Source organism: Alligator sinensis, unplaced genomic scaffold (assembly GCF_000455745.1).
Source record: "Alligator sinensis unplaced genomic scaffold, ASM45574v1 scaffold667_1, whole genome shotgun sequence".
Taxonomy (NCBI): Eukaryota; Metazoa; Chordata; order Crocodylia; family Alligatoridae; genus Alligator; species Alligator sinensis.
The window spans coordinates 899,392-922,988 of record NW_005842636.1 but is presented as its reverse complement, the minus strand read 5'-3'; the positions used below and the strand labels follow the sequence as shown (position 1 = coordinate 922,988).

Sequence of the window (23,597 nt, the reverse complement as noted above, 5' to 3'; positions counted from 1 at the left end):
TCTTTCCCTCCTCCTCCTCCTCCTGACTTCAGCATTTTACTTCTGGCAGTTATGCACATACCTGGGTGATCCTGCTGTGCCCCATGTGGAAATAGAACCAGAATGCTGCTTAAGTGCCAGGAATTGCACTTATGCAGCTGTATAAGTGCCACTTAGCTGGGTACGGGTGAAATGTGTTCAGCATATATTTTGAAGAGGATTATGGTCATAAAGACGAAGCAACAAAAATAAATAAGCACTGGGAGTTTGAGAGAGTTATTTATAATACAAAAGAATAATATAGTTTCACAATGAAGCATAAAATGATAAACAGAAATCTTGTCTTCCTCAGAAAAAGTTTATAATGATGTTTATACTGATTCAGTTCAACAGAACTGTACTTACTTTAGTTTCCTTTCATATGTTTTCTTATTAAATATAAGAACTATATGTGATGACTTTTTACTTGTATGCTTAGTTGATGTCAATAAAATTGCTCGTGTGTTCAAATGTAAGTAAATAAGGGATCCAGGTCAGTTCTAGGTCAGAATATGCAGCAATTGTAGGATAAGGATGTTAGCTTTTCAGACTGTCCCTTTAATATTAAATTGTGTGCTGCCTCGGACAACAAGGTTCCAATTTTTGGTTGGTGCATCTCGGACTTATTACTATTATTATCCACTACTAAAAATAAGGTAAAAATTTAAAAAGACATGTGCAAGCATGCCTACACGCATGTGCACACACATGCACATCCTTATATATGCATAGTCTACTATGTGTAGTGTGTATAGTATTGTGTATATCATGTGTGTAGTATACCATATATTAAGGAGAGGCCAAAGTCCTCTTTCACTTTACATGCCTAAATAGAGAGATGGCAGTTACATAGTTTGTAATCCAGCTGTGGGCATGCAAGAACACACATGCCCACTGAATATGCTCAGTAAAGCTTCACTCTGGCTGTGCAGCTGCACAGTAAAATAGGATTGTCCTGAAATTTTAGTTAGGCAAACCCACAACCAGTGGGTGTTACATGTGAGAGGAAGAGGAGGACCCCACCACACTTTAGCTCAATAGCTCAGTGTAAACACTGAGGGGGGGTTGAACCTACATCTTCTTCCCAGCAATGTGCTCTAATCGGAGGTAGCCAAGAGAAGGAGATTGTGGGGGCAGAAGGAAGGGAACAAGCCATAGAATGTGTGACCGCTCTGGGCTATGGGTCCTAGCCTGGGCCCTTGCTCTCAATGGGCCCTTGCTGTTAATGGGGCAGAAACTTTCCTAGTGTTGCTTATCCAATGAATATTAAATGCAAGTTTCAGTGAGTGAGCTTCAAGACAGAGACTCTGGGTAATGTCCAGACTGTGGCCTGGTAATGAAAGCACTTTGCTGAGATGGAAGTTCAAAGTCCTTTCCAGGTGGCTTTGGGATTTAACCGTAAAATCTACATGTATCTGAAGGTTGTATATGGTCTGCTCAGTGGCACCCAAAGATATATGTAGGGCAGTGATTCTCAACCAGGGTGGCGTGGGGGAGGGTGCCTTGAGATCCTTTCGGGGGTGCTGTGAAGTGTCACACTGTGTTAGCACTGTTAGGTATGCTTAAAATGAACCCAGAAATTTTAAACATGGTGTTAGAAACATCCTGACCTGTTGTGTTCTGTCTAAGTTCATTGCAACAGAAGAATTGCTCTATTATCTTTCTGTAGTCAGAAATTGAATGAAAACCAAGAGCCGACATTTTCCAAGGAGACTCTGTTGAAGGATACCTTGAATCTAAAAAGGCTGAGAGCTACTGATATAAGAGATAAAATTGGATGAGATTAAAATATGAAAGTGATGGTTGAGAATATTAAAATTCTACTTGTAGAATCCAAGTCAAGTGAGACTTCCAAAACTTGATTGTTCAGAATGCTGGAAAATGTACTTCAAATAATCTTGAATTATAGGCTATTAGGCAAGATGATCTCATTTAATCTTTTCTCTTATTTGTTTGTTTCTGCAACTAGAGCAAACCTTTGGTACATCTCTGAGAGTAGAACCTGCAGCTTAGTTATGGCTCTCATTACACAAACCAGTTAGGGGCTTACAGCTAGACTGAAATACACTCGGGATATCATAGGGAATTTGCGTCTTAGTAAATATAAAAGGTAGGCATACTAAATATTTTGGGTTTTATTTAAAACAAACAAACAAACCTGGTTTCAGGGATTAATTTTCAGTGCCATGTGTAGTAGGTCAACAAAACTCCCATTAAAAATATAGAATTTGTACAGTTCATACCAAACAATGGACTGAAAGGACAAACTAAGAACCTAGTTGACCAAATAAGTGGTTGCATATGTATGTGCCTGTTTGTATGCATGTGTGTCTAGAAGTAGACAATTGAAAGTGCAAAGAATGTATTACTTGGTGCACAAAACCAGTCTGTATATATGGATAACCATTTCTGTTTGCTCCAGAACATTATTCAGACATGACTTTTTGGTATGAGTGCATGTTGACCATAAATACTTATTCCTAACCTTCAAAAGTTACACAGTTCAGTTATGGCTGAAATTCTGTATACAGCTCTTCTTAACTGCCCACCTTTTGTTTATCTATTTGAAATAGTATTAACATAATATCTCAGCTGTTTGCAATTTCTTTGCAAGATGGTTTTAGTCAGTAGAAGTGATGAACTCTGAAGAGAATAAAAGCAGAGATAATTGCACTGTTACAAATTGTGCAATGCTGTGTACATATGTATGTATATATAACCAGACCATTGGATATAAGAAATGTCTGATGTACATTTCTTTATAGGAACCTATTGTGGGAATTTCTGAAGTATTTATCCTGCCTTTTCTTTCTGTGGGAAGGTACTACAAAAGATAAACTAAATACATAATTTTCAGTAAACACATGATGTCAAGAGTTGATATTCATTGGCTACATCCATAGATTTTTGTTTTTGTTTTAAATCAGGGAAAAATGTTAAGACTAATAATCATAATAAAAATTATGATTTTAGTTGAATGCCTATAATTGTCACCTGCTCTCCAAATACTTTACTGATAGTGTATAATAAGATCCTATAGTAGATGTTCAGAACACATAAGGTCCACTTTTTTTGTGTGATTGGCATGTATTGAGGTCTACCCACAAACTACTGATTTATTTTTAAATTGAGAATATCTCCTTAGAGAGCCTTCATTTTAAACTCAGGATCCCTATCTGTACTAGATCCTGGATCTCTATTTCTGTACTGCTTTCTCTTGCCGCTCTGAGAGTGAAGTTGGAAATATACTAATGTAAAATTCAGAAATCAAAAGTTGCTGTTTGGGGTTTCAGATGCTGTCACATGCACACAGCAACACCACTTCCAAAAGTGAGAAATGTTTTATCAGGGTGACTTCTTCTGCCCAAGCTGATTTTATGTTCAAGTCTGCTTATTTCTTATACCCACAAAGAGTTTCTCACAAACTGCTGTTTCATCCACATCTAACAAGCACTTCAAACATTAGAGGAACTCTCTTTCATCCTCTCCACTACCCTACCGAGTGAAAGAATTTATGAACGCACTTCAGCCACTCTTAGAAAGAGAATGCTATTACACTGATAAAAAGTTGATGGTTTAGCGACAGCCAAAGGTGTCCCCTGTTTGTGTGTTGTCTGCTCAGATTCCAGACTCTTCTATGCAGGCCCATGTTTGCCTTGTTGATTTGTAAATAAATAGATAATTTAAAGATGGCTTTAATATCCAGTGATGGATTAACACAACAAGCCAAGGTGTGAAGTATTGAGATAGACTGAAAGGCAACAGAAGAGAGGGAGGGAAATAAATTCTTACAGCAGTAAGAAGAGAATAAGTGATACGAGATCTGTCAAGGTTTCAGAGATGCCTGTGGTTACTGGTTGAGTAAGGGAGTAGGGGAATAGATGAAGTAAAAAGCATGGAAAAACCTAGTGGATAAAGGAAATGGATACCAGCCAAGGTTACTGCAGAGTCAGAAATTGTCAAGCATACTTCACAAGGGACAGAGGAATATTGAATTTGGGTATTGTCAGACTACATTAGCAGCAGATTAGTTTTCTACCACAGTTTCTATGCTGTTTGCCTCTATGTGATAAAGCAAGTTTAAGTTCTACAGGAAGATTGTCAGATGGGCTTAACTCTCTGCTTATTCTGGAGATTTGGGAAACCAGCACTCTTTTATTTTGGAATAGGTCAGGATGATCTAGTTATTTATTACATTAATCTAACCTATATGACCTGTGTTTTATACTTCTGTTATTTTAAGGAAGAAGTGGCAGATATTTATTAGCAGAGATTACCCTGGGAGCTCAGATCTACCTCTTAACTTTCTCCAAAACCATTACTTTGGGTTGGACAGGTGACCTCTAGCTGAGGAGCTCACATTCCATTTCTCTGTTATAAACAGTTTTGATGCCATGAAATATTAAATACATTTTTGCATAAGAGAAGCTTTTTTAATACAGGCTTGGTTAGGGAGGCTCTGCCCAGTCTTCTTTAATCCAAACAAACCAGCTTAGACTCAGACAGCAACAGATCCTGCAGTTCTGTTTGGGTTCTCATGCTGATGCTGCTCTGTAGGCTGAGTGGTTTCTAAAAGCCTCTTCTTATGATAAGTGGCAGTAAGATAATCTTTGGCTCTTCCATTCAAGAAACTGAAATTCATCAGCAATCAGGGTCACAGAGCTGTCTTCATGTCGTCACCTCTACAGGACTGTACAGTTCAATCTTGGCAGAACACCCCAAGGAGATATTACGTGACCTTAAAGGTGTTCTGTGATGTGTTGCTGAAAATTTTAAAAATAGCACAAATCAATCTTGGTTCTGTTATGAGAGCAGAATGCAGGAAGGTCCTTGAGATGGGAACAATTTAAGTCAATCTCTGTCTCAAGTCATTACTTTCATTAAGATGGAGTCATTTTCATCTGAGTAGTTGCCTTGATGCCAGATGTAGATCTTGCTGGCAAAATTAGAAAGAAACAGTGGTTCCCCATAGGAAAAAAGAAATCCTGGAGAACCACATGGATTATTCAGTTTTTCAGAAATAGGAACAGAATCTGCTGAGGTCTGGCTGCCCAAGCTATGTTAAGGAGACCTGACAAAAAAAATCATGTGTGGTCAGATGATTAATTTAGGCTTGCAACACTCCCAGACCTTCTTTGAAAGGAAAATTAGAGGTAAAATGAAAAGAATGAAGTAATAGTAAGGATGTTCATTTACTGCTGCAGCTGTTAGTTGCCTACAAGTAATTAAAGGTGCAGTGACCTGTCCATTTCTACATTTTTAGAGCTTTTTCCGCCCATGTCCCTCTACTAGGTTTTTTAAACATGTGTGCTCCTACATAAGTGTCTCCTCAGAGAGGAAGCTTTGCATCAAAATCGATTCTAAATATTATATACAATGCCCCCATCCCGGGTCTCCTAGCTTTGCCAATGAATGGTATCGCAGAAGGAAGCTTCCTGTTCATTATGTTTGCAGGCTGATTTATGGTTTGTATAAAACACTTTGGGATAGTAAAATTCCATCTAATCCAAAATCTTGGTCTGGATTATGCTGACATAAAGTCTGGGGAAAGGGAGGGAGCTGGATTTGTGTGAAATCTCTATTGGGTGACTCGATTACATGAAAAATTGCTCTGGGTTCTGTGCCCCCAAAGTGGCTAGAACTGAGTATTTGTGGAGCAGACTCTCTGTAAATCCTGTGCATAAATAAGCATGTCAGAGCCTGCAGTGACCTTCTGTGATATGGCTGATTCTGGAATAAGACGGGAGTAGGACAGGGGTGAGCAAAATATGGCCTGCGGGGCATATCTGGCTAGTCAATTGATCCTATCTGGCACTGGGAACCTGAGGAGGGAGGGCGGGCCCTGTGCTGCTGCAGTCTACCACAGCTAGGGCCGTGCAGAACACAGACTCCTCCAGCTCCCTGCATCCGCCATGCCTCTTCTCTGCCCAGCTCCCTACTGGCGCTGCAGCCGTGCAGTCCTGGCAGCTGGGCCTGCATGTGACAGGGAATGCAATGCGCCAAGCAGCTGTCCTGCCTGCCCCCCCGTTGCACCAGTAGTCCATGCCAACTGTGGGGAGGAGAAAAAGGGGAAGGGGGAGGGGACAGTGGTGGGGCTCGGCCTCAAGGCAGCCGCTCTCCGACTTTCCTGGTCTGGCACGGCAGCGGCAACGGCTCATCGTGGTGGGCGGAATGGCTACTTGACGCACTGCTTTGCACCCTATCCCATGCAGGTCCTGGCTGGTGGCCATGGTACTAGGACTGTGCGGTGCCAACAGGAAGCCAGGTAGGGGCAGACAGATGGATGAGTTTGTGGAAGAGGAGAAACTAGCTGAGCTACGGTTGTTGTTATCATTGTTCTTATTCCAAAATGGATCCAACAGACAAACAGTAGTCCCTGAAGCAAGTAAGAATCCCTGCCTTCCCCTCCATACTCAGCTGTGCGTCCCCTTCTCTTCCCCCTTCTGACTCTTGCCCGCTGCTGCTGCTGCTGTCTCTGGCTGTCCTGATGGGGGGAGCTTTAGAGCCACTCCTACCTTCTCCAGCTGGGCTCCATGCAAAGCTGGACTCAGCTGACAGTGGCAGCAGCAAGCCTAGAGCAGGCGCAGGGGAAAGAAATTCCCTGGCTGCTGCCAGGCTTGGCTAGAGAGAGGGAGGGGCAGGTCTGGAACCCACCCCACAAACCCTGCCCCCCAGATCAGCTAGGGACAGTGGCAGTAGCAGTGGCAGGCAGGTTTTGGGATGGGAGGTAACATGCTGTTGAGTATGGAATGGAAGGGAGGGGGGGAGGGAAGATTTTTACCTGCTTGAAGGACTTACTGCTCTGCTGCTATTTCTGTAGTACAGTCTGTCCCCCTGGTGTGTGTGGAGTGTGGGAATGGGGGTGCAGCCACCCCTACAGCATAGGTTACTTCTCCCACACTCCCCTTTATGAAATCCTGGATCTGCTCATGCTGTTATTGTTAGTATCATCATCATTATTATCAATAACAACAACAGAAACAATAATGATAGTAATAATAAAGTTTCAAACTCCCAGAAATGAGCAATGCACCTCACAAAGCAAAAAATATAGTACATGTGTTTCTGTAGAGTGTATAGACTGAATGGGGATGAAAGCTTCCTTGCAGTTTCACTGAACTCCCATGTGCATAGCCATTATTTGGCTTTTAACATAACACTAGAAAGCTAAATTGTGTCTGTAGGTACAGCCCAGAGTAGGAGTATAACCGTACCACTCCTGGAGGCATGATTGTTCAGAGATTTCTCTTTGGGTGTAGACACACAAACACTTTGAGACCTTTTGAAAGGGCAGCATTTAAAAAAGGCAGCAGCTGGTATGTTCTAATTGTTACAAGTGAACCAGAAGCAAACCTGCTCCAACTTTAACCCTGGATGTAGGAGTGTTCAAATCTAATTGTTCTTAGCTTGTTCACACATAACAATTAGAATGTATCAGTTGCTCCCTTGTTGAAGCAGTTCACCTTTTTCCCTGTCGAACGAGCTTTAGTTAAAGGGCCCCCATCACCATTTTTCAGTGTGGGGACGCTAATGCATGAGATGCTGGAGTCTGCTGGAGTGCGGTAATTACTAAGCTCTGGCAGACTCGATTAATCGATTCTGTTCTGATGCGCTGTAATTACAGCAAGTTGGAGCAGCCTTGCTGCACATGTATAGGTGTCCCAAGTGTTCGGTGTCCACACCCTTTGAAGCACAGTTGCTTGCCTCCTTTTGCCTGGCTGCAACTGCCTTACACAAGCTCAACAGCACAGGTTACTTAAAGCTTCACCTATTCCCTATCTCCATGTGCCAGGAGAAGTAGGGTTACCATATGTCTGGGTTTTCCCAGACACAACCTGTTGAAGGGGTCCTTGCATGTCCATCCAGGTGGTTTTTTAAAATATCAACAAATGTCTGGGATTTTTTTTGTGCTCAGCATCAAATTTTTTCCTAGCACTTCCTGGTTTTCCATAGCAAGGAGCTACTTGGGATTGGGGAGAGCAGGGGGAGGGTGACTGGAGGCAGGCGTCATCATGTGCATCTGTGTGCACATGCCCATGGCTGGCATATAGCCAGGCAGGGTGGTGGGAGCAGCCCTGGTAGCAGGATGTCAGTAAGTTGATGGGGATGGGGTTTGGAGGGCCAGGGCTTGGGGACTGTCTGGGTGGGGTGCGTGTGTGTGTGTCTGTAGAGGGGATGGGTATGTTAAGGGGGTGGAGGAAGGTGTCTGGATGTTGGGGCTTCAACGGGGTGGGGGAGCTGGTGGAGGCACCTGCCCTCCAGTGGGGGAAGGGAGTGGGAGGGCCCTTTGGGGGCAGCAGGGAACTCTGCGGCCTGGCCAGTGGCAGCAGGGCTGGTGCCTGTGCTTGTAGGGGCCGGGCAGCCAGGAGGCGTTGAAGGACAAGGTAGGACGCAGAAATAGGCAGGACATAGGGTGGGTATCTGTAAATAAGATTTTATGGTTAATTCTGTATAGATGTGTAATCCAAGCCTCAGTCTAGCCCAAAATGTTTGACATTATGTAGGATCTCCAGTGTAGGGCAATAGTATGTGCTTCAAGGATTCTGGGTGCCTCTTTTTGTGATGTTTTGGGTACCTTATTTTTTGTTCTTTTCTGAATTCTGTTTCGTAAACATTAACACTTGCCTTTATCTTGTTAAATACAGGGCAACACCCACAAGATTTTGGAAAAATGCAATTTGCCACTTACTGGGAAACAATGTGTAGACCGTATAATTACAGAGAAGGTAAAATGCAGTGCTTTTCAATTATATCATTCCCTTAAAAAGTGTCACCAGTCATATTTATATCTCATCTAGTGAAAACATGCATTGTGTACAGGATTGTTTGACTATAAAGAATACGTATCCTGTGGAAGAGGATTCCAGGGTTTGGATCTCTTTTCCTGTTAAGAATGTTATCCTTTAGCACCCAAGATACTAGACTGTATTTTCAAACATGTTCTGAGTGCAGATGCCTGCATCAAATATACACCCATGTTTAATTACTGATCATGTAAATTAAGTATCAATTTATCCTACATACTTTGCACCACAGTTAAAACTGAAAACCTGGCTTGCTGCATGCAAAGTCTCAGGATAGAGCTAAAAATCACAGTTTGCTTTCTCAATGCATTAAAATTAACAGTTTAAATATTCCAGGTCCCCAGTGCATAGGAGTAGAACATTAGGCATCTCTGCCCAGTATACCATATACTCTGTTTTTGAAATCATACACTATTTATTCTGACTCGCAGTCACAAAGGGCTCTAATTCTACATACGTCGCATAGCATTATTTGTGAAGTAAATTTATACTTAGTGTGAGTAAGGGTATTAGATTTGAGTCGAAAATAATCAGCTTGGATAATCAGTTGACCTTTTCAACAGAGTTAGTCTCATGCTATAGCCATATTTCTATTGCTGTAGTTATTTACATTTTTAAGGGCTAAGTCACTCTGGAATGCCTTTTATTATACTAAGTAATGCACTTAAATGACATTCCTGTTGAATACTGTTTTCCCCTGAATTATATTGCTATTGTTATATTAAATGAATCTTTCTCCACAAGAAAGAGGAAAACAAATGAAAAGGTGAATCTTATCTTATTTTTTTTTTACTACAACATGCCCCCAGATATAATTCTCACTTTGTTTTTGAAAGGCAGAATGAAGAAAAAAATATTTTTTTAACATTATGGCTGCATGGAGCAGGGACAGGGAGTCACCGTCCTTTTCCTGCATAACTAAAGCTGAATCCCCAGCTGTTCCTGAAGACTGGTTTCCATGGGTGGATCTATGATGTTGACAGAGCTAAGGAGCCTGTGCAGAAGACAGTAAAATTTGCCCTAAGGCCATGAACAGATGTTGCCTTTGTGCTGCCATAAAACTTGTTATGGTGGTGCAAAGTGAAAGAAGATGTCTGTGCCCTTTGTTGAGCCACAAATGCCCAAATCTGTGGCTGCTACAAAGGGTAGTGATAATGTTATTTTGTGGTAGACATTTGTTTGCTTAAATTGGGAAAGTGTGGACAGCCTGGAGCTGTCTGCCCTCTCCAGCCTGCCCAAGCAGGTACTCCTAACGATTTTGAGCCTAGGTTTCCCAACTTACAGAGGTGTGGCTTACGTGTTGCCCATCAGGACTGGGGCCTGGTTGCTTCTGTCAGTGACAGGGGCCCAACACTGTGAGGCAGTGAGTGGTGTCTGCTTCACAGAGTGAAGTCTATTTGCTTTGCCAAGAGACATCCTGACAAGGCAGATCAGCTTCATTTGGCAAGGTCTGTTTATAGCCTACTAAGGGTTAGCTTGATTGGTGGAAGAGCAAGACCATTAAAAGGAGAGTCGATTGTTAACACCTCTTGAATGAAAAACAATCAGCCATTAGGTCAATTGACCCCCTCAGCTATTTGAACAGCAATACCACAGTTGAGGTACTGTGGATCAGGAATTAAACCACAGCGCTTCCAATCCCAGGCAAAAAATCAACTTCCTCACTTAATCCGCACATGCTAATTGGGGGGATTTAGAGCGAAGTAACACTGAACGAGGATTGACATAAAATAAGCATAACACTGGAAAAATCAAATGTATAACTGTAATAAGACAAGGTAAGAGAGAATTTGAAGAGGAACTTGCTAGAGAGACAAAGGGTAACAATAACAATTTCTTTAAGTACATTAGAAGCCAAAGACCTGCCAGGAAGTCAATCGGCCTTTGGATGATCAGTGTATAAAAGGGTGCTAAAGGATGACAGGGCCATTGCTGAGAAACTAAATGCATTCTTTGAATCTGTCTTCAATGTGTGATGTTAGGGAACTTTCATCACCAGATCCATTCCTTTCTAAGGAAAAGTCAGTGGACCTGACTCAAATTGAGGCTTCAGTAGATGAGGTTGTAGAAGAAATTGATAAATTTAAACAGTAGCAACTCACCGGGACTGATGGCATTCAATCTAGGGTCCTGAAGGAGCTCAAATTGGAAATTGCTGAACTCCTAACTATAGTATGCAACCTATCACTAAAAACAACCTTGTACCAAAAGGACTGGAGGATTGCCATTGTGCCTCCCATATTTAAAAGAAGGCTCTAGCGGGGATGCAGGGAACTACAAGCTGGTGGGTCTGACTTCTATTCCTGGAACACTGGTAGAAACAATAATAAAGAAAAAGAATTATTCAGCATATGAATGGATATAACTTGCTGGGGAGGAATCAACAAGGCTTTGTCAAAGGGAAGTTGTGCCTCACCAACCTACTAGAGTTTTTTGAGGGTGTCAATAAGCAGAGAGACTAAATAGGCTAGGCCAGTTCATTTTAGAAAAGAGTTACTTCACGGGAGACATGATAAGGGTTTACAAAATGCAAAATGGTGAAAAGAAAGTAAACGGAGATTTATTATTTACTCTGTCACAATACAAGAACTAGGGATCACAAAATGAAATGAGTAGGTAGTAAGTTTAACAAAAGGAAGTTATTTTTCATACAGTGTTTAATTAAAGCACAGAATCTGTTGCCACCAGATGCTGCAGAAGCCGACAGTTTAGCCAGATTCAAAAAGGGATTGGACAAATTTGTGGAGAAAAGGGGCATCAGTAGCTATTGAGCATGGGAGTTAGGGGTAGAGCCTCTGAATCAGAACTTCCTAGACCTTAAATGCTGGAGGTGCAAGTGAGAGGGGATGGGTGGAAAACCCTCCTGGTCATACCCAGTTTACTTTTCCTTTCAGCATCCACTCTCTGCCATCTTGTGACACATGGCAAGATGGACCTGTGGTCTGACCCAGTAAATGGCAATTCTTATGTAAGCAACTCAGAGGAGTGTATAAAAGGAGCAAGAGTTGTCCAATCCTCCATTTTTGTGCATCTATCATCTGTTTCTCAGAGAAATTACACTAAAGGATATAATGGAGCATCTCTTGAATTGAATTGTAATGTTTAATGATTTCCAAGTAAACATCCCAAACTAGGTGTTTATTATCCACAGTTTCTGTCTTGAGACATAGGGATGCAGGGTCTTGGTAGATCCAAATCTCTGCAGAGATCAACTGAGCCTTCAGTGTGAGTTTTCAGTCATAAGAGGAACTTGAGAATTCACTTCTATTCCAAGTAAACCTTCATCTGACTTTTTCAACCAACTTTCTTTAGGAAAATGTCTAGACCTTACACATTGCCCTGGCAACTGGCATGTGACCAGAATAACTTGTCTGGCAGGATCCCATTAAAGTCAACACCATTTTACAGAATTTTGTATCCAATGTGTCGCAAGCTTTGGAAGTGTAAAGCATTAGTTATAGTGCTATAGAAAGCATCGAAAGGAGCAGCTTTCACTCGCTCATTCAAGCTTCACCACTTCATCCCAGGTATTATGTTAAAAAGAGAAGAAAAACCCTCTGTTTTACTGTCAATCCTGAACTCCCCAAATAATCATATTGTACAAAACAGACTGTTACAGTCATCACTAGAGGAGGGTTCAATTAATAAGCATTTTCTACTTCCTCACTGACCTACACACCAAAGTAAATAAATGCTATCCCTGCCTGCCTCACCCCCAAACAGCACCTCCCAAAAAGCAGACCCACCCAATAGAAGTGGCCAAGTAAATGTATAAGTATCTTGTACTCCTCAGTCCTTCTTAGTTTGTCTGAGGTAGGACTTTAATTCATCCAAAATAAAACACATTACAGATTTTTCCCAAAATAAATATATATTTTTTCTTTTTTTAATATTCTTTCAAGTGCTAATGAATGATGTGCTGATATTTGCTGGACAGTTGTAAGTTAGAAGGCTGATACCTTTTTCATTATGTTAATAGAAATTTCCTCAACATCTGACCTAATATTAAAACATGATTCCTACTTTATTTGATCCTGACAGGCAGTGTTTGATGTGGACAAGAAAAAGGGACTGACCCTGATTGAAATCTGGGAAGGATTGTCTGTGGATGACATCAAGAAAAGCACTGGCTGTGACTTTGCTGTAAGTCATTGTATAACCAAATGTAGTTCTTTGAGTTCCAGAACCCAGCCTTCTTAACATAGCACGCAGACCTTTTCTTTGTAATCTAGCAGGTTTAACCTGTCAAAGTGGGGTACTGAAGTCTAGGTCACCAGGAAGCATCCAGTGAGAGCAGGGAGGGAATTTGTAAGCTTACTAAGGTAGATACAAAAGAGGTGTTAGCCATGGGGCTAGGAAATGGCTGGAAACAACTGAGGAAATGGGAGGGGGTTGAAATGAAATCATAGAGCATTAGGGAAGGATAGTTCAGGGAATAAAACATCTCTGTTGCATCATGGTTTGCTTAGGGATGTGGATGAATAGTTGAGCCTGTTTGGGTAGGGGTAAATGCACATTTGTAATGGCTTCAAAGCCGGAGGAGAGCTACTGCTTGGGAGCTGTGCATCAGCTATGCATAAGGGTATAGTGAATACGACTGTAGCAAAACTGCTCTAGCTGTAACCCTACTTTATCCAGCATTTAAGGTGTTGCACTTTCACTCACTTGGGTTAGAAACTGGCCCATTTGTCACCTTTTCCCAGTGATATCTTTGGTTTGTCTTTTATGCTGCACCATGTAGGGGAAACTTTGACTCAGCACTAATCCAGAAAGCCAGTACCCTCCCCTGTTTCGGTTCCCTCTCAACAGTCTTGCTCCTTCAGTAATAGGTTCATGAAGCTGACCCAGTAACAATGGAAAGATGATATATATAGTATATTTATTTAGCAAGGCAGGTCCTTTACATGATGCACATAGCAAATGAGCATTACATGATTGTATTCTTCTCTCATACCCCTAAGATGCTGTTTGTCCTCATATATTTAAAGACTTCACTCCCCCAAGTGATGAAGCTACTTAGAGCATTTACTGTGCTGTGGTGTGAGAATACAGAATAATTGTACTGGTCCCAGTGCTACACTAGAATGTGCTATTCTGGGCTCCTTCCCCTTAGGGAGTATCCCCGAAGGGGTGGGGCTGATAAATGTAAGACTTCAGAGCCGGTATATATTATTTTTGTTATAAGGTTTCATGCACACTGTTGGCTCTCAGTGAATTATTAACGCTAATTAATAGCCTTGCAAGTCCAGGGAATTTCAAGAGCTGCATCTGTAAAATTGCATTTCTGCTAACCAGAGCCAATATTGTGTTTTGCTATTATGGATGTTTTTTTAAAAAAATGAAAAGCAGGTCATTTCTGCAAACAGAGTCAGTTAAATAGGAGGATTTTTTGTTGATGTTGATTGACCTGCAGTGGGCAGAGTGTAAGAAGGTGCTATAAAAACCACTTTGCTGCATAATTTGTTGTTCACAAAGCACATCATTGAAACTACCTTTGAACCTTACTTTTTAAAATTTCCTATGAAACAGTTCTCCACTTTCAGTAATGCTGTGCACAAAAGAAATATCACTGTGTTGGTAGTGACTTTAATTATATTACCCTGGTATAAGGAAAGCAGACTTCTCTCGTGGTTTATTGGGCCAGGGAAGGAGTACAGTTTTCACCAGAACTAAAGGAAAATAAGATTATGGAGCGGAACATATCTGGGGATGGCTGTTTCTTGCAATGGCCACAGAAAGCATTTAGCTAAAATAACTCGTATGTTCCATTTATCTGTTTAAACTGAGACTTTAAGGGGTGACTGTACATTTGCACTTAATTTTATCCTGATGAAAGCTGGGTGCTGCCTCTACCTCTCTCAAAGAAATCGCTGTCTCATTAAAAAGCTGTCTAATATATATGTGTGTGTGTGTAACATAAACATATAAACATTATATCATAATTATAAAGTGTGTGTGTATATGCATATATATGTATATATGTATGTTTGTGTTTCTATTTTTATTTGTATATCTTTATAAATAAGTGTGCGTATGCACATAGAGAGGGAGAGAGAGACAAGGTTTTAATGACACTGTGATTTCTTTCAGAGAGGTTTGATTGTGCGTTCTTATTTTCACAGCCTGTTTACTTGCTTGAAAAAATCTTTCCTAGAGGACGTTCACTGCAGCCACATGCCAAGTGAAAAGTGATTTAGAGTCGCCAATCTTTATTATGGACTGTCATTATATAAAAAATAATTCACCCTGGATTTCTCTAGGCTGTGAAGACAAAGTATTGGCTTATCTTGAATACTTAAATCAGATCTGCTCCCACCTAGCTTATAGATCACCTTGGCAGGGTAATCTGTTTTGGCTTATACTGGTTTATAGCTTTGATGAGACTGAGAGAGAAAAGAATAAAAAATCATATTTTTGTAGATGTATCTCATTATAAAATAGACATGGCAAGTCTATCTGCATAAGTTTCAGCTTCCCTCTTCTCCTATGAAAGTTAAATTCAATAGTAGAGATACAAAGAGACAACAAAAGTTAGTATCAAGCTAAAAAATAGCGCAGTTAAAAATGAACTTAATATTTTTGGTTGAATATCAATCGCTCGGCTTTCCAGTTAAAAAAAAAAAAAATTGAACTGCCCAAGTTCAAGCCACCAAGTAAAAAAAAAAAAAAAAAAAAAAAAAAAAAGTTTGGATGCCGTCATCAAATTCTACAAGGTTTTGATTCAAAGAAATGTTACCTAAATTTAAAAAATGATAGAATCTATTTTAAATGTGAAGTCTGTGTTTTGTCCTTGTCACCTGCTTCCAGCTGTGAAACTGACTTTGCTAAAGGCAGTTTTGTACAAAGACTGAGGCTAAAAATGGTCTTTAGTAATGGCCTTTATCTGAAAGTAAAAATAGTTTCCAGGTAGCAAGGTAGAGCAACCTTTCATTCATGTAATGAATGGGCACCCAACCATGCAGAGGTAATTTTGAGGGAGTTGGCTGGTGTTTTCTTATCCTTTTTGTTAGTTTAACATTTTATTTTATATTATATTTTTATTGTTTAATATTTTATAAAATTATACTTTATTTAATATGATTACTTAACATTTTAATTTTTATTTTATCTTTAAAAAAGTAATTCAGCATACTTCTAGAGTATATGCAGTCTTTTTCTCCCTCATCAAAACGGCAGTCTAAATAGTGGAAAGAGATTAGCTGTAGCTACCTACCTCTTTGTTGGTAGGGCTAATGGGGGTTTACATCAGCACTTACTAGCTTTACAACTGGGTTTTCAAAATTTGTCATGTTCAGAAACAGAAATGCTGTACAGGGTAGAGGGAGTACGAATAGAGGGCGGTATTTAATTTCAAATGATTCCTTAACACAATGTTTATGTTAATATTTTACTAATGCAGCTGTAAGAAATAGAGTTCATTCTCATGCAGAGGTGATTTTTTTTTAATACAGCTGCTTACCTGGGATGTTTTTCATATAGGAGAAAATGTCACTGTCCAGTTAGTGCTTTCCTGCAGCATGTTCCAAGCAGCACCATTTTTAACATTATTTTATCAATCTATGAAGGGCCCTTAAGACCCGAGGCTACAAAAATGCTATATTGACTGTGCCTTGAGGTCCTGCAGTACCATTTCTTCTGCACTGAGGAATTGTAGGTAATCAAATCCTGTTACAACCTTGGAAGTAGGAAGGACAGTTTTTGACTAAAGATATAGGGATCTTAACCAAATGCTCTGTGGTTTTTGATGTGCATGTAGGGCAGACATCTGAAGGACAGATCAAGAACTCACTCTCACTCACATACTTATGTATTTATGTGACTGAAACCACTGGGATTTAAGCCAGTGATCCCAGAAACTCCCTGCATTTCAAACTTGATTACTCCCTGATTTCCAGCCACAAGTCATCCTCGCCAGCTGCTTTAATCACCTTTCAGTTTTATTCATTCATAGCAAGCAGTTAAATATAGGCCTCATTAAATGTGGTATGGAGAACCTGCAGTCCTCACTGTCCTCAGTAGGAGCCACAGGGCTTCAACACCTCCTGGAAATTAGCCCCTTCATGGGAATGAATGGTGGTGGACACAGGTGATAGATGTAATTTCAGATGTTCCCATGTTAATTTTTATGGAGTACGCTCATTCAAATGGAAAATGCAAAACTGGGATGATATTGAAAACCACGATAGCAGTTGCACAACCTCCACTCCACAGGAAATGAATTTTGCCATTGTTGTCAGAAGTGCAGGTCTACATGCTGCTTTATCCTTAGCAGAGTTTCTTCCTCTTCCACTATTTTTGTTGATTGTAGTAGAGCCGTGCATGCATAATATGCTTCTCAAGGTTAGCAGAATTGGACCTACATTTTATAATGCTTATCTGCTTTTTGAAGCTGTTCTGAAACCCATCTGTGTGGCTCTGTGCATTGAAAGTGTTTTTTCTGTGGTTCCACATGTGTGCACGTGCGCATACACACACGTACACACACACGTGCGTGTGTGCACAAACATGCACCCCTCTCCCCCACACACACATTGTATATGTGACAGCAGTTTATTATCCTGCTGTGCACAGAGCTCTGAAAAATCAAGATACAGTGCCTCTTTCTTTCCACCAAGACTTTTCCCTAACATTCTGCACAACTATACATTCTGTGGACCCAGCTTTACTTAGCAGTAGCTCCCACATAGAACTGGATGTAAATGATGATTTATTGTAGTTTGAGGAAAAATAGTTCAAGAAATCCAGCAGTGTGAAGTACAGCTCTGCAGGCAACAGGTTGTTAATGATTGCAGACCCTTTATAGCTATAATTTTATAATTGTGTTAGCAGGTTCCATACAGTAACATAAAAAAGGTAGGAAGAAGAAGCAGAAAAATGCAGTTTGTGAGGTTGCACTGAAATATGTTAATCATCTACGCCCAAAATACTCAAAGATTTGCCTCTTAAACCAGATGAGCAGTTAACTACATCTAGATCGTCCTTGCTCTTTGTGCTAGGCTTCTGCCTGTTATCAGGCTGGCAGCAGGAGTGGTCTTGACTTATAGGCCCTGCTGTGGAGATCCCAAGCATTGATTTTCTTCAACCCAGCTTTGGAATCCTTCTGTCTGGGCCCATTGTGACAGGAGACCTACTCTTTGTCAAGTGTTTGAAAAGGAGCAGGTGGAGGAGCTGGGCTCTTGTAGAGTAATGGTGGTTAATTATACTAAGAATTCCTTTGTAGTCTTGTGTTCACGCTGGAAGCCACATCACTAGCCACAACCAGAAGTTCTTTGAGTCAAATATTGTCTCTCTTGGACATGAATAGATCAAAAATGTTTATGATTTCCCCCATGTCCCTCTTCTTAGCCTGCATCAGAGTAATTGCATGTGTGAACCAAGTGTGTGCAAGGTATAAATCAGGTGCTGAGTGTTCGGTGACACTCACTGTACAGGGTGGGAATGTACAGCTATCTATCTGCTGTCCTGCTAGCTCCATGACCATTGCATCCTGTTAGCCTTTGGGTATTCTGTAAATTGCTTTGCCTTTTCCCCCACCCAGCTTTGTTCATGTATTAAGAACAACTCAGTGATGGGGTACCTGAGACTGCAGTATTGTGTGCTACACTAGATATTGCTGCAATCGGGGCTAGGGGGAGGGGTAGCCCATTTGTACTACTGTATGTAGCCTTTTTTTTTAATTTTCCCCCTCTCTCCTTTTAACTAGGTTTCATCAAATCTCATACCAATGAAACAGATTTCAACTGAATCATAGCCTGGGCTTGACTTGCCAGAGACCCTGTTTCCAAATGGGAGTTTGATGAAAGGAAATCAACGTCTGTTTTGCAATTATAGTTTTTTTTAAAAGGGCTTTGTAAGTAGTTTCTATGTAGTCACACTCCAGCCATGAATAACTGTGTAAATGGCATTTTTACGCACATAACATTACCAGTTTTGTTAAAAAGGGTGAATTGAATGCCTAAATATTTAATAACAACATTGTACAATTTGATTGTTAATAAGCATTGGCTCAAAAATGCCTTGTAGAAGTGATCATACTGCCAGAGGTTGCAATGTAAAACAAGCATGGCACTACCTGTGTGCACAGATGACCATGCAAACTTGTAACTGCCTGTGCTAAAGTCACATAAGCAAATCAATCATCTGGAGTGGAAATATTGCAATTATCATGGTGATTCTGACTCATGGTGAGGGATTTGTTGGCTTTCATTGGGGAATGATTGTTGTGTTTATAGTGAACTGCAAAGGTACGTCTGGCATAGGGACTTCTATTTCCATTTGTGGAAAACTTGGGACCTTTTAAAAATAAGTCAGTGGCAAACTCCCACTAAGAATAGTGGGAGCAACCCTGGGCCTTCACTTCTGAATGTATCTACAGGTCCTGTGGTGTTTATGTACCATTACTAACAAGGCTAGGGTACACCTTCCAGAGTATGACCCTGGTGTATGCAGTTGGTGAAACTCATAAATGTACAGTCCAGAAAGAGTCTAATTTGCATGGAAAATAAGTCTCCTTCTTTAGACAAGTGATAACCCTACAGTTTCCTTATAGAAAACACTCAGTCTTTCCCAATAACCCTTCTCATCCAAGCCATCATTAGAAAGGAGCTGAATGATGCTGCAGTAGGACATAGGCTTATGCCTATGAGGTCACAGAAAGAAGGGTGGGTGGGGAGGAAGGGCAAAAGCCAAGTTTTCACATGAAGCGTTTAGGGAAGAGTCAGGGATATGAGTCCTTTCCCTAAACTGTTCAAGTTTCCTGTAAGGAAAGAGTTAAAACAATAAGTTCTTGGCTCTTGCTGATTCAGGGAGCAGAAAAGTATTTGGGACCCAAACTCCTAATAACTAAAATGAACATGCAACAGCTACAGGACAATCAAAATTAAATAACCTTGCACCTTCCTGTTTGACAGGGCTCTTCTTTTTCCATTAAATTTACAGAGAACTGCTATTTTGTTACTAAGCAGTATAACTATGATAGCATGGGATGTGATTTACAAGTTATTAGAGTCATTAAATAAGCCCCCAATTAACTGAAAATTCACATTAACCAAAGCATAGTTGGATCCAGTCATGTGGATCCAGTCATAGTTGGATCCTATCATGTGTTTGAGATCAGCATTAAGAGGAAATTGCATGAAAAGAAACAATGCTAAGAAAATACTTACACAACTCCAGAGCAGAGAAACATTTTGACTCTACATTGATGAGGAGTCTCTCACTTAAAAAACTGTTCATATTCATACTGTGGGAGGACCATGGTATGTTGAGAATACAGAGCCATAAATGCAACTTCTTGTCTTCTAGTTCTTCTGTGGCCCTGGGCAAATACTTATCTTCTTTCTCTCATTTCTCTGATTTTAAAATAAGAAAGGACCTTCTTTCCCAGTGTTTTTGCAAAATTAGGCTTGATCTATATAGTTTGGGTCCCTGTATAACTATTTTGATTAGAGCTGTGATTTTTTTTTTTTAATTGAAATAATGGTACAATCTCTGGTCAGTTTTCCCAGTATAAAGGTGCTATCTAAGAGAATAGCTTATTCTTCTTCCCATAAAGGAATATAAGCACCATTATCCAGGTATAACTACACCTATGCTAAAGGAGTTGCCCCATGTTACCTATACTAGTATACAGCTTTCATGTATCAAGAAGTCCTAAAGGTTGACATTTGAGGAAGAAAAATACTCTGCAACTGGTATGTCAAGGTAAATACAAAACTAATTTTGTCTGGTATTTAATTTTGTTTGTGAGGCACTGGACAGAGCACTTCAGGATAACTACAAGTAAGAATCCTGCTTTGTGTTTTCCAAACAGCTCTAGTTTTCATCTGGCTTCTAAGTTTGGGTAGGTCCTCTGTGTTAACAGCTCTCAAACAAGGTTTTGATTAATAGCGTGACCATTTAATACTGATGTGAGGAAAAACTAAGAATTGGACTGACAGTGTTACTCCCAGCTAGAATTCTGTGGGATTGTTCAGCATGGGGTCTGTTATAGCAGAGACTTACGTGCAGTAGGTTGGCATAAAACAGTTCTGAGCTAAGATTTTAAGACAGATTTAACCCGCAAAGACCCTTCACTAGACTCAGTGAAGTAAAAAGGGTGGCTATCATTATCTCCATAGCAGAAGATTGGTGGGTTGATTGGTTAAGAGAGACTTCTCAGGAATGGACGGGGTCATAAGTGGGTTCCCACTAGTCGTTATTCACATATTTACTAGAGGACTGTCATAGCAGATGCTATTTTTCAAGGGGGAATATATAAAATGTTATGCAAGGGGTGGGGGTTGGGGGGGGGACTTTGTACCTAAATTGTTTAGGAAGAAAAGTATTTAAATAATGAAGAGAATCTTGAAGAAAATCTAGAAAATTAAATGCTGGGCTATTGTAATTTACCACATTACAGTAAGGTCAGTGCCAGTCAGTTTGGTGCAGGGTGCCTAAAATGTTGCATATAAACACCACCGTATGGCTTGCCACAATAAGTGCCAGAGAGCAGTAGCAAGTGCATATTATTTCACTCCCTAAACTCCTGACTAGAATTATGTCTCCTTGAGAGATGATCCCAGGCCATAATTAATTTAATTATCATTAAAAATGATGTTATAAAGAGAGGAACTATATAACAGAAACTTGGAGTTCAGTATATCAAATTCCTAAGCAAAGGACTTGGAGGGAACCAGTCACTCTTGAATTCTAATCTTAGTTTTCCCAGTTCTCTACTTGTAGCCTTGGGACAAGGCACTCTCTGCCTCAGTTTTCCTAACTGTGGAAGGAGATATTTCACTTGTACTGTGTACAGCAAATTGCATTTGGGACGCATCTGCACTTGCTCAAGACTATGAAAGGGTCTTTAGCACTGGAGTGCCCATGCTGAACACAATGGCCCTGAGTCTCCTTATGTTTTTATCATTGTCATTCAAGAGTGTTGAAGCCAATGGAGTTGCATTGGTGAATGGGGAGGAGAGTGGAACCAGGTTTCTCAGTGTGGTACAGATATCTGGCTGCTTTACTATCAATTTGTCTTGGTAACATCATATCACAGTACAGTATTGATATTCTTAGCAAAATATCAAGTGACCCAGGGAGCTAACTGTATTAATGTTTTTTTTGGCAAGACTTGTATTATCATGATGAATACAAACTTATGAACTGGATTTTACTAGCAAGCAAAGCCATTCGTATTCGATGTGCCTCTGGCAAATGAGGTGGTAGCTGTGATCAAAGCTTTCACAGGGACGAGAAACTGGCTCCCCTTTCTCTCCTCCCTGGCAATAAGGTCTGAAAATGCAAGTAAGGTCTAATGGTATATCAGTGAGATCATTATCTGCCTGGCCTCACTTCACAAGACAGAACTTATGCCCTTGAATTGAAGAAGGTACCATTTCTGCTGTTTTCCCTTCTTAACTTATTTCTCTTTATTTTGTTTGATGCCAAACATGATCAAGTGTCCCTGAAAAAGTAGAAAGAGAAAAGGTAATATAAATGGCTATTGTACTGTAAACTGTGTCAAAGTGCTTTCTATGTACTTGCAAAACAATCAATAACAAATAAAGATGTAAAAGAATAGGTTGTGTGTATTATTTTTTTTGTGTTGAGAAACATCCCCAGAATTTCCTATTAGGCATCTGCAGTAATCCAGAGACTCTGGTCTGGTATAGTGCATGTGGAATAAGAATGTCAGAGTATTCAGACCAGGACAATAGCTGTGGGTGGAGGGATTTCATAAAGAGGAGGAATGAAAAGAAGAGCAGTAACTGAAGTCTAACCTAATCATCCGAGTGATCTCCAAGAGGTTTGCTTTCTTTCATGCCCAGGTTGGTCAACATGAACTGCAAGATGTAAAATCCTCCACAACAAATTCATTTCCTTAGTGACTCTGTGTGTCCTGAACATCTCAATAGACTGATTCTTTTTCCCTCTTATGTATTATACAAATAACAAGATTCAGGTTTTATAAGTCTAGCAAGCTAAGGACTGAAGAGCTGGTATCACTGTACTTGCCTAAAAATGGTGTTTTATGACATTACTTCTGCCAGATGAAGATGAATTCTAAAGGCTACCCAGTGAATGATAAATGAATGCAGAAGTGATGGAAATGTTATTTATGTGCAATAGGCCCATCCTTTTAAACATTTTTTTCCTGGACATTCTTTCTGTCTCCGGTATCAAAACAAAAAAGCTGGCTAAAAAGTGTGAGGCAAACACTCAGGCATGAAACTCAGAATAAGAGTTCTCAATCACTTCTATGCACAGCGAGACCCCACATTTCCTCCTCCTATGAATTAGGCTAAAATGCATGTCAGGAATTGACTAAGGAGCAAATGTCTTGGGGTACATTTATCCAGTTTATAAAGTGAGCCTCAGAGCACTGCTGAGAAATAATTCTGCTCCACACTGAGTCTGCAAACAAGGAAGTATAGACAGCTCAGAAGCAGGCCTGAACAGGATGGAGGAGCCCTGGGTGTAGTGATACAAGTTATAATTTAGAGACACTTTCTAATTTAGAAGACTTGGGAATTGGGAGATGGTCACTACTACTACTAGATAGTAGCTGTTAGGTAGGAGACCAAGCTTCTGAAGAGGTTGCCTACAGTTCCACAGTAAAGTTCATTGTTTAGTTTGGGGGTGCTGACCCCCTAGCCTGTGGGCTAAATCTGGCCCACAGAGCCATATCATTCAGTCCATAGGTCTCTCCATGGCCCGAAAATTTGGTGGCAGGGGAGCTATAGCAGCATTAATTGCTGTTCCCCAGCTGCCAAATTTCGAGACCCATGGGCA

The 23,597-nt window shown here is 40.4% G+C and overlaps 1 protein-coding gene across 1 annotated transcript in view; it reads left to right on the top strand.

Moving 5' to 3' along the window:
* The window catches only part of LOC102377211 (succinyl-CoA:3-ketoacid coenzyme A transferase 1, mitochondrial-like), a 53,116-nt gene extending 30,731 nt beyond the window's left edge, over window positions 1–22,385 (top strand). The window contains exons 5-7 of the mRNA XM_006033466.2: window positions 8,664–8,744; window positions 12,864–12,965; window positions 18,526–22,385. Of these exons, the coding sequence (XP_006033528.2) occupies window positions 8,664–8,744; window positions 12,864–12,965; window positions 18,526–18,573 (231 nt within the window). The 3' untranslated portion in view covers window positions 18,574–22,385. The remainder of the gene's footprint in view (window positions 1–8,663; window positions 8,745–12,863; window positions 12,966–18,525) is intronic.
* Window positions 22,386–23,597: the final 1,212 nt, after the last annotated feature.